The following is a 12,454-nucleotide window of genomic DNA, read 5'->3' as shown; positions in this document are numbered from 1 at the left end:
ATTCAAGGTGAACACAAAAACAGTCTAATAATATCTTTTGAGGAAGTTTTTGAACCATTTTGCAGAAAGCTTATTATATCTCTTCTGACCATTTTTGTAATCCACATAATTTAGTCCAAATCTCACAGTATAACCTGCACTCCATTCAAAGTTGTCCAGCAATGACCATGCAAAATATCCTCACATTTGCACCATCCCTTACAAATGAAAATGGTAAAGTTTAACGGATTTGGATCCTCTAAATTTTGAATTTATACTTTAGAGGGTAAAGTGTAATCTTCTACCCTTGAATGGTTTTTCTCTCATATTTATTCTTGGTCTCATCTATGAAATAAATGGTGAGAAATCATACTTTACTCTCGAGTGAAATTCAAAATTTAGAGGATCTAAATCTAAGTTTAACAGATACCTCAAAAAGAAAGAAAGAAAGAAAAGATTGAACAAATATATATAATGAGAAGCAATAACTTACTTAATAGCATGTTGAAGTTAAAAGAGATGACGATAATAAAAATCAACTCTGAAGGTATCTAAAAGGGTCTCCTCAAGTGACAGTGTTGGATCATTGTACTCATCAATACCTACAAATTCAACTATGCTATGATTCATAGAACAAATTAAAACATGCAATGCAATAATGTAATAAGTTTATTTTTACCATTTTCTGTGATATAAATCAAGGGGTTGTTGTACTTTTTCTTGGTGTGAAGCAATAGTTCTCGAATTCCTTTTGGATAAACATATAACCAAGTTGAAGCAGCCTGCACATAAATATGATAATGTCAATCTTATGTTATTGAAAATGAAACATATACATACCCTTGGACCTATAGGAACACCATTGCATTCAGCTGCCATTATTATAGAAACAATTTACACACCATTAGTAAAGTCTAACACATATATATATTGAGATTAATTGAAAGATAAAGAAAAGTGTCATTGCTTGCAAAATTGACATGAGAATCAGTGGCATGATTTGGTTTTCCAGACAATAGCCTAGGTGCATTGGAAGCATAGTTGGTGGTATAATAGTTCAATCCAATGAAATCATATGAATGTATGAGTTGCTTGGATTGAATTGCTGTTTAGAGAACTTAGGCAATCTACTTCCAACTATAGATTTCATGCTTTCTGGATAATCTCCTGTTGTCAAAGGTTCCATAAACCTATATAAAATAACAAATAACTGTTTTGCTTAGATTCTAAGAACCAATCAATAATTTAAAAGCAGGGGTATTAGTATTAATATTAGTATTAGTACTTACCATCCATACATAAAGTCAAGTGATCTTTCAGCAGCACTTGTATCAAGTGGACTATTTGAAAATGGCATGAATCAATGAGACACCAAGGTTATGCCTATGGTGCCTTTTTGAGATGCCTGCATTTGTCAAACAGATTTTATCTTTCGAATATGGCTAAACTTTGATAATCATTATTTCAAACTTGTAAGGCTAAAAATGAACCTGATATTTATTTATGAGTCAAATAAATCTGCATAGTATATAGTATCTTTGATTCTTTGTGAATGTTGAAACTTTACGGTACTCACACAATGCGAGGACTTAAGAAGCCACCAATACTCATCCTCCAAAGCTTGTGGAAGATCCCAATGAAAAAGAGTAACAAATGGTTTTATGCCTGCAAAAGAGAAAGAAAATTGTTAGGGAAAATTAAAAAGAAGTTGGATGGAATTATTTTGATGATGACCTTTAGAGAGTAGCTCATTAAAGAGGCTGTTGTAATGATCAATTCCTTGTTGGTTTATCCCTCCACTAAGCTTTCCTTCTGTTTGTGGCAAATGTGAAATGGTTAATCAATGCAAAAGAGTAATTAATTACTAATTAATTAACTAACTAAATAAACATCAACTATTTACTAATTGGTGGAAACTCAGGTGCAGTTAACTTAATATGAAGTTAAAGTTAAATGATTTGACAAGTTTGACTGAGTTTTATATTTAACGATTCTTAACTATCAACTTCCCGTGCAGTTAACTGCGATGACTCACTTGAGCGTATCCTAGGCCAAGAAATGGATAATCTGTAAGCATCTAGATTCAAATCCTTCATGATCCCAACATCTTCCTCATAGTGGTGATATTGGTCATTTAATTTGCAACATCTCCATTGCTTCTATCTTCTATCTTTTCTGCACGTTGTTTCCACAGTAAACTAATTATATGCTTAGTAAAGTAATTAAATATGAAAAATTACAGACTAACAATATATATCTTCAAAATACACAAGAAGATTATTATACACATAACCTTGTCCTTTTTCATTCAATAGGAAAAAAGAAAATCTAGTAATGAATACAGAGAGAAACAGAGTTGTTAAATTACCTGGATATTTATGGGTGAAGGTATCCCAAATACTTAAGCCTTTACCACCTTCAAAAGCAGCACCTTCATACTGTAAAATATAATGTTATTGTTATTATTATTATGAGTAACTTAATTGGACAACATTACTTGTAATTTAGAACATTTTAGATTATTGTTTTTGGAGGAATTTAATTACTTGTTGGAAAAAGGCATAATATATAGATTGCTAAACTATTGAATCATAGCTAGCCAGTTACCTACACATTTTAATAAACTATAAAAATAATTTCACTGGTTGTCAAACTCTCGAGTCAACTCCTAAACTCGTATGAATTTATGGATCCAGGTCATGGAATCAAGTTGACTTATTTAAAACTCGTTTCTGGATAAACTCAGGTCGAGTCGGGCTAAGCGAGTTTAACAGCCGTTTACTTGGCATTATTTTAGTTAACTAACTAACTAAATATGAATTTTGATCCCATAACAACCTGGTAGGATGCAGATGAAGCTCCAAAGATGAAACCTGGTGGGAAGCTGCTTCTGTTGAGTGAAGAAACATCAAGAATGGCGGAAACCGGTGGAGCTATTTTTGAAGTAGAAGAAGAAGTGATTAAAAGAGCAAAGAGGAGAAGTAAAACGTTGTCGAATTCCATATGGTGTATGTAACTATGTATGTGTGTGATTATTAAGCCTCTACCTTTATATAATCAATTATGGAAGTGGTGGATCACCCTCCTTACATTCACATCATCTTAGTCAAGTCAAAACTAAAAATAGGTTTGGTTAGGGAGATTGAAATTAAGAGTCAGAAATTAAAATTAAAATTTCAGTCTCAATTTCTAAATTTCAATTCTTTAAATATCTCTAAAAAGTGAAGATACAAAGGACTGAAATTTTAATAATATTTTTTATTAAAAATATCTTTATTTAATTTTTTAAATTCTAAATTTACATCTCAATTTTTATATTTAATTTAAATTAAACATAATACTAAGACATAACTTAATTCAATATAATACTAAATATAATACTAAAACTTAATTCAATTTCATTTTTTTAATTTTTATCTCCCCGTCTCAATCTTTTAATTTTAATCTTTTAATTTTAGTCTTTCTTCAAACACAGTCTCAATGATGTCAAAACTAAAAACAGGTCCTAACAAAAAAAAAGTGAAAAATGCAATTATCCACTTTTATACTTCAATTCCATACACAGAGATTTATATAATTTACATTAGATTATTAATCCGTCTATTATCAAATGAGAAAAGCCTTAAGACAATGTAGTATAACTAATTGAATTAGTTCATCATTATAATTGAATTAGCTCATGTTATTAAGGATTACTGGATTAGTGCCCACGTTAACATAAAAAATTCTTCAAAAGCCAAACAAATTGCTCCAGCTGTTCGTTCAGCTTGATCACATTTATGGAACTTGGAAGTTGGAAGAGTACTAGGGTCTCTCTATCTATATATATAGATCAGCTTTTCTTTTTTAATAATTTATGTGATTCACGCTACTTGGAGAATCCTTTCTTAATTATTATAGTACTGTTATACTGTACTCGAGGTCAAACTTTATGTGATTCACGTTTACTTTGATTTGGTGCAATATTTTTAGATACTTTTTTAGATTTATTGTCGATACTAAGTAGCAGCAAAAAATTTGTATCTATTTTTCATGATATTATACATGAATCAGATATATCATGGCGAATTCTTCAGATTCCATTGTGGAAGACACAATGGAATCTGATAAGTGAGATTTCGAGTAAGTGTTTACATAATCTTCTTCTGTTTGAAGAAATTTTTTATCAAAATAATGAGTTACCATTATGAGTCGAAAAATAAATCTTTATTGTTTCTACCTCCTCTCTTTTATGAAGAGAATGAATCTTTTTATCGAAAGCTCACAGATTTTACACGTGTGATACATGTTCTCTTTTTGTATATTCTGTTTTTATCCTTAGAGTCATCAGTGAAGTTGAAATTATTTACATTCATAACCAAAAGAAAATGAAGTTGTTCTTCCATTCCATGGATATAATGTTAACACTTCTACACTTTTAGATACTTACGGTAAAAAATGTGAAACAAATCAAATTTATTTAAGATATACTTTGATATTATTATTTTTGTGAGTATATATGTATATAAATAGTTAGAATTTCATTCATGCAATGGTATTATGTGGTGATGGACCGGTGGTAACCCACATGTACATAATGTTGGAAAATATCAATCTACATATGCTTAGCACGTATACTCAAAATCGGCTTCTAAATTAACCAATAATATATAATATATATTAAAATAAAAATATGCATTAAAAATAAGATTAAATATGATTTTGATTTCTAAAAAAAAAAATAGGAAAAAGATTCATTATTTAAAAGATGTTTTTCCTATTTTTTTTTTACTAAACTAAAAAGAATCTTCGTACCAAAATATACAAAGAAACCATCCAATTGATCACGACGCACAACGAGGATCGTATCCATGCAATTTTGCATTTCTCGACAAACATACTTAGTTTTGTTATTCTAAGTGGTTATTCCAGTCTGGGTAATCAAGAACTTCTTATTCTTAACTCATGGTTCGAGAATTCCATTTAAATACATTAAATATACATTTAAATGAAATATGCATTAAATATTCTAAACTAAATATTAAATATCTGATCTTTTAAATTTTTGAAATGTTCTAATTTTTAGTTGCGAATAAATTCCGAATTTTTTTAGGATATTTATTCCAATTGACTATTTCATCGAAAACTTACAGCAGCTTGCCAAACAAAAGCTAAAAGAAAAAAGAGTAAGGGTATTACTGGCATAATATCTACAATTGGATTCAAAAAAGCATAGGCTTCGGGTAATTTTGCCAACAGAAAACTACTTGAATAAAGAGCGGAGTTAATATGAATACAGACCAAACTAAAGATATTAAGCATAACAAACATTTTGTTCTTTAAAATTTGTACAATCTTTATTTATTGTCAAAATCTTTATTGTATATTTTTGTACATATAAAATATATATATTCTAATATATTAATAAAATATAATATTAGAATTATTAAAATAGAAAATATTGGTAGGTATAAAATTTTTTTTATTTTTAACCTTTTTTTATATAAAATCGTCTCTAAAGTTTAAAATTAAATTTTAAAATTGTTCTTTTTACTTAAATATTAAAATTTTAGACCAAATTATCTAAAATAAAAAATTATAAAATTAAAAAAAAATAAGAGAAAGAAAATATTTCTGCTCCTTCGAAGAGAAAAGGAAAGAAGAAAAAGAAGAAGAAAAAGAAGCTATCAACGATCCAAGCTATCCACGATCCACCCTGCTTCCGCTTTCGTCGTCACCTTGATACATTTTGATTTCTAAGTTAAGCACGATTTTAAAATTAAGTTATATATATATATTAATTGATTTAGTAGATAATTTTCAGTTTGTTACAGTATTTGTTATATCCATATATATAAATTCATGGTTAAAATTTCTTCCTCGGTTTTTGTGAACTAAAAATCAAATTTATTTTTACCGATTGAATGAAGAAGCATGAAGAGTGATCATCAATAACAGCTTAAATCAAAGAATTTTATATCTATGGCTATAGTTTCAATATAGTTTCAATAACAGCTTATTGTTGGATGCCATAATTTCTTAGCTTCGAATATTGTATTGCGAATTTGTGACCATTTTTATAACAAGAAAATACGTAACCTTTATTAGGCTTTTAGTTTTAGCTACCTAGGTTTTATTTGTCATTCTTGTTGATCCACCCGTTATAACTTTGTCGTAGCTGTTATATAACTAATAATTTGGGTATCAAAACTACTCTATATATAATTTAATATCATATCCGATAAAAGAATTTTATATCTGTTATTACTAAATGGTTATAAGACATGTTTAACTTATAAAAATAAAAAAAAATAAAAAAAGATACCTTCTAAATCCATTTTTTAATCTTGGGCACAAGAACAATTATATTTCTTGTAACTACCAAAGCAAGAAAAAATGACTAAAACCTCAGAATAGGTAGATTAATTTAAGAAAAAAGATAATAATTTTTTTATAATATTTGAAATTATATCCATAAAAAATTACTGCAATTAACTTTTATCATATTCATTTATAATGTTATATTAAATTTTATTAAAAATAATGCATAGTTATTTTAAAATATCATCTTTGACTTTTTAATTTTATTTGGAAAAATAGTTTAAGCCAAACTAAATACTAATTATATTGTGGCTTATACATATTTTTCTCATTAACACAATCAAATATTTTCCTTTTAATTTATCCGAAAATAATTAATAAATGATAAACATAAATTAAAAAATAGCAAATATAAATTAAAGCTATACAAAAATACATATATATTTTAATAAATATCTTGTGATGTTTTCTACTTTAATTGTATTTTATTGCCAGCATGGGGAAAAAGAAGTTCAAAAAAAAGGGAAAAAAAAACGAGACCCACACCAAAGAGAAAGCCATACCTAAGTCACGAAGTCAAAAACAAAAAAAAAGACGACAAAAAAAAAAACCATACTCACGGGCTTTTATACCCGAAACTGATCCCAAAACAAGAAGTCAAAAAACGAAGGAAATATAACCAAACAAAATAAGAAATAACAAAAACTCATCTACACATGAGTGAGGGGGAACTCCTCTGGGTGGTGACTGCTGCTTGTCTAGGTCTTCCTAATGCAAGGAAAGAAACCGCAACGAGAACTCCGAACAATAGGCCGAAGAAGAACGGAAGATCTTGGTCTTCTATGAACGGCCATGAAGAGGTTAAGTTGAAAAAGAAGGTTAAGTTAAAAAAGCCTAGAGGGAGATCGATTCCCACTCGCATAGTTGATGACAGACAGAACTCTAGCAAGGGATTTAAAAAACGGTAACAATTTCTAAGGAGTCGGAGTGAGCGCTGCATGTCTTTATATAGGCGTGTCTATGGATCGGATTCGATCCGTTTATCCGAATCCGATCTAAAAATTGCGGATATGAATCTGATCCGCAAGGTTTTCGGATCGGATCTGCACACTAATCGGATCGAATTATGGATTTTGTGTTGGTATCCGCGTATCCGCAAAAATAAATAAATAAATAAATATTCTTTTTATGTTTTATTTCAACTAATAATTATCATATATGTTATATTATTTTAATTTATTATTTAAGAAAAATATGTTTAATATTATTTTAAAAGTAAACATATTTAAAAGAATAGAAAAAATAAATTTTATTGATATTTTTTTAATAAAAATAAGTTTTTAAAAATATTTTTGTGTTTTGCAGATATATCCGATATCGGATCCGATCCGATCCGCACGTTTGCAGATCGGATCGGATCCAATCTTAAAAACTGCGAATATCGGATCCGATCCGATCCGCATACACCCCTATCTTTATATAGATAATCCTAATTTGATTTCATAACTAACAGAATCATGATTTGATTCAAATTTTAAATTAAAAATTACTTAAAATTAATTAATTGTCTCTAATTTAATTTTAATTTCAATTTAATTCCATTATATATATCGTATAAAATATACATTGGTTTTCGTACTTTTCCATATAAAAAATAAAAACTACTAAGACTTGGGCATATCTCTGAGCGTATTTCTAAATGCTACCTTTAGTGGATAATGTTAAGCCCTCCCTCGAGTTTCCTTCTTCTAACCCCCTTTACCCTCTTCAAACTAAGTAATCTAATAACCTCTATCCCTACCAAGACAGATATCAAGGTTGATATATACTAATTCAGACAATACTATTATGGCTGGAATGGTCTGTTTTTTTGCAGCTCATCTTTTGAAATTTGTTTATCTAGATGAATATACCATTCTTATTTATACCATAGTGTATACTTTCTTCTGCTCCCTTTCCTTCGAAAGGGGAGTGGCATCCTACTGTAGTTCTTTGATGTATTTATTATCGTTGCAACTTGCAAGTGTTTTGGTGTTAGTATTAATTTAAGTACTTGTGGATTTTAACTCATCAGAATGGAGATGCCCGAAACTTGGGAGATGTTAAACCAAGAATAAGTCAAAGATATGTCTGTAAAGGAAGGAAAGAATGAGTTAATGATCACCAAAGAGAAACAAAACGATAATGGTGGAAGGTGGAAGGTGGAGGAGCACCTGGGGTGGCTGCGTGGATACACAAATTGAGAAGTGATGGACAATGTTATACCGTGACATTATAGTAAGTTAGTAACTAAAAATGGCTAAGTTTTGACTGACTAATGAAGACATAATATGTGGAGAGTTGGGTGAAAGTTGTTAGTTAGAGTGATAGGCCTTATTGGTAGTGAGTAGTAGGGTAAAAAAACTACTTTTAAAAAGTAAAAGGTAGTGAGTAGTAGGGTAAAAAAACTACTTTTAAAAAGTAAAAGCTTTTTAGTTTGGTAAAATTTTTATTTTTTAAAAATAGCTTATAAAAGTTACCTTTTAAAAATGACTTTTTTAAAAGTTGTAACATTTATATTTGGTAAATCAAATTAAAAATTACTTTTAATAAACATAAGTAACAACAATTGCATTTGGTAAATGATAATGCTAGGGAGACAAAAAAACAGTCAGAACTTGCCTTGTTTAGTATTTATTAATTGTCGCAACAATTAATGAATGCTAAATAAAATAAGTTATGGGTGTTTTTGCCTGATTTTCTTTGGTTACTAAACATTTCCGTTGATAAAATAGTTTTTAAAATTTAAAAATACTATAATAGACATAAATTTGACAATTAGTTAACATATGAGGTTATATTAGACTTTTAAATTTTGAAAAGCACAAGCCAACTTTAAAAAGTTCTATCATAGATGCTTTCAAAAGTACTCCGATCTTTTAAAAGCTACAAGTACAAGCACATAATCTTTTTTATTTACCAAACACAAAATGAAGTGCTTGAGCTTTTAAAAAGGACAAGCACTTCTTCGAAAAGTTTTACCAAACCAAGCCTAAATAAACTGACCAAAATGATGTGTATATGACGTGGACATTTGTTTTGAAGGAAATAAATCTGTTAGTATTTTTTGAGTTGATAATTTTAAAATTTGAATGGTTGTGGTTTAGTGTGAAAATCTATTATAATGTTAGATCAATCAAATTAAAGTAGTCATGAACTATTAATAATGAGAATAATAAAAAAAAAACAAGAACTAAATCATGTAATATTTATGTGAGCTCTTATTATTAATGTATTTGTGGCATGAAATTATGAGAGTATAAATTTATAAAGTGTTAAAATTTTATAAGAAAATATTTTTATTTTGAATAAAAATAATTATTAAACAGTATTGTTGATATTATCATAATTATTATTATTATTATTATTATTATTATTATGATTAAAAGAGAAATTTTTGAAAATTAGTATTTTTTAGTTGTTTTGTTTATGTTTTGGTGAATATAAATACTAAATTATGTTTAACGGATAAATTTTATTAATATATGTGTTTAAATTCTGAAAATTTTGAGTGCAAATGATAATGATTCATATGTGCAAAATTTTAATAAACATAGGTGTAAATTGTATGTTTATTGTGTACAAAATCTCTATAAATATGGGTACAAATTATTACTGATTAAGTGCTGACAAAAAATATAATATTTGTTAGTCATATAGCATTGTTCTTATTAAAAATCTTCATAATAATTTTATTAATAAGATTTACTTTTTTTTTACTTTGTGAATCCGCTAAAACTGGCATCCATAAATCTTGAATTTATAATGTCATACTTTCTATAATTTACTTAAATAAACTAGTTAAAAATCAATCATATCATATTGTCTCAAAACTGAATTCACTATTAAACTTTTTTTTCCTTTCAGTATTTATATAAAATGTGGTCCTTGTATAAAATTAGAAAAAAACAAATATAAAATCTAAAAAACCACTATAATTTGTGAAGTAAATTTGTTAGTTTTTATTAAGCTTTTTTAAGATATTAATTTATTAATTTTTATTTAACTAAAAATTCTTTATTTTTTAATTTGTATATCCATGTTATACATATTATTCGTTAATTTTATGATATAAGTTTTAAAACTAAAGAAGAAATGGACTCTGACAAACGTAAAAATATAAAATAAAAAGAGTCACTTGTATTTTCTAAGGATATTCATATAAAATTACAATAAAAGATGTTTTAATCATAAAAGTGTATAAAATATTTTTGTTAACAAATTAAAACTAAAAAAAATACATATATATTTTAATAAATATATTCTACTTTAATTGTATTTTATTGACAGCATGTGCCTCCTACCCTTAATAGTATAATAAGAGAATCATGAACAAAAACCCGTAGGAGTGCAGTCATGAACAAATGGAAATCAGTTCATCCGTATATTCTGGTCAATAAGTATTGATATCCGACCAAAAAAGTTAACCACTCCCTGCATCTGTCATTAGAGGGAAATCAGTTCAGCATATGCAATGTTAAGTCTTCAACAACAAAGAATTTTTGTTCATGGCAAATGAAACCAAAGGGGATGGAAGTGAGAGAGACAAGCAATTTTTTCTTTTAATTGCACAATATAGAAAGGAGATTATGATGCCCGTTGTTCCCGATAAGCCCCTTTTGGATTGGTTGTTTGCCATCCAGGGAACTTGCAAGGCAGACTTATGAAGTGGTTGAGCAGTTCTTGAAGCCTTTGAGGGAAGCCGGTTATCCGGAGCTGAGGCCGTTGCTTTGTATTGGTGAGATGGACACGAGATCACAGGTGGATATTGTGAAGAAGGGTGTTCACATTGTTGTTGCCACTCCTGGAAGATTGAAGGATTTGCTGGCAAAGAAGAAGATGAATCTTGATAGTTGTAGGTACTTGACTCTGGATGAGGCTGATAGGTTGGTGGATTTGGGGCTTGAGGATGACATTAGAGAAGTCTTTGATCACTTGAAAGCTCAGAGGCAAAGCCTTTTCTTCTCTGCCACCATGCCAACCAAAATCCAGAACTTCGCAAGGAGCGCTTTGGTGAAGCCAGTTATGGTGAATGTGGGGAGGGCAGGGGCTGCAAATCTTGATGTGATTCAGGAGGTAGAGTATGTCAAGCAGGAGGCTAAGATAGTGAATCTCCTCGAGTGCCTCCAGAAAACCCCACCACCTATTTCGGTGTTCTGCGAAAACAAGGCTGATGTGCAGGGATGGTTCTAAGTGTAGTATTGTGGGGGCAATTGTCTCGCTATAATTTGGAATTTTTTTTAATAGTACATAATAATAATATTTATTTGTCTCTGTTAGATTATTAAATTTGACTCCATATTAATTTTTTATTCAATTTTTAGTACTTAATTGTCAATTTAAAAAATTTCATATTAGATATTCGTTAAAATGAGCAATTCTTAAATTTAAACGAAATTAGTGTTCTTTTTTTAAAATCAGCTCAAAAGAACATTATTTATCTTTTTTTAAAATTAGTTTCAATTTTTACGTAATAACTGTATTAATTGAAACAACTTTTTTAATTATGAATATCAATAAGAGTCGATTTCTAATTGTGCTGGAAAGTGAATTTCTAAATAATTGTTTAGTAATATATATAGAAAGAGAGAAATTTTGATGGTAGTGTTAAGAAAAAAATTACTTAATTTTTTTAAAATATAAAACCTAAAATAATAAAATTTTAAATAATATATTATTATTTAAATTTTTATTTTAGTGTTTTAATTTATATATTAGATATTTTAAAGACTAATTGTATTTTACAATAACAAAATATTAGGGTTGTCAAATGGGCTAGCCCGGTCCATTTAGGTTCGGCCCGTTAAGCCCGTGGGTTAACGGGCTGGCCCGTTTCAGCCCGCTTTATTCGCGGGTCAGAATTTTTTAGCCCGGACCATTTATGGTCAGTCTGATGGGTTAAACGGGCCAGCCCATTTATCATTTTATTTTATTTTTTGAAAAATATTTTGAGAAAAAATATCACTTTTAGGTCAAAAACCATTAAAAAATATTTTTTTTAGTTGATGGGTCAGATTTTTGAATTGGATCGGAAAAAATATTAACTAAAGTGTAACTTTTTTTAAAAAAAATTAAACAGACCACCCGTTTAGCCCGTGGGTTAGCCCGTTTAACCTGTAATTTTTTTCGGGTTAAT

The 12,454-nt window shown here is 28.6% G+C and overlaps 1 protein-coding gene and 1 pseudogene across 1 annotated transcript; one reads left to right on the top strand and one right to left on the bottom strand.

The window, feature by feature from the left end:
* Window positions 1–467: 467 nt before the first annotated feature.
* On the bottom strand, window positions 468–2,982 carry LOC107461368 (beta-glucosidase 12-like; annotated as a pseudogene).
* A 1,057-nt stretch (window positions 2,983–4,039) lies between these two features.
* Window positions 4,040–11,511, top strand: LOC107461367 (DEAD-box ATP-dependent RNA helicase 35A-like). Its single transcript, XM_016079845.1, has 2 exons — window positions 4,040–4,089; window positions 10,962–11,511. Exons 1-2 carry the CDS (start codon window positions 4,040–4,042, stop codon window positions 11,509–11,511), a joined length of 600 nt encoding a protein of 199 aa, XP_015935331.1.
* The last annotated feature ends 943 nt before the right edge of the window (window positions 11,512–12,454 follow it).

This window comes from Arachis duranensis, chromosome 8 (genome assembly GCF_000817695.3).
Source record: "Arachis duranensis cultivar V14167 chromosome 8, aradu.V14167.gnm2.J7QH, whole genome shotgun sequence".
Lineage (NCBI taxonomy): Eukaryota > Viridiplantae > Streptophyta > Magnoliopsida > Fabales > Fabaceae > Arachis > Arachis duranensis.
Note: the sequence above shows the minus strand (reverse complement) of the source record. Positions and strands in the feature narration are given on the sequence as shown.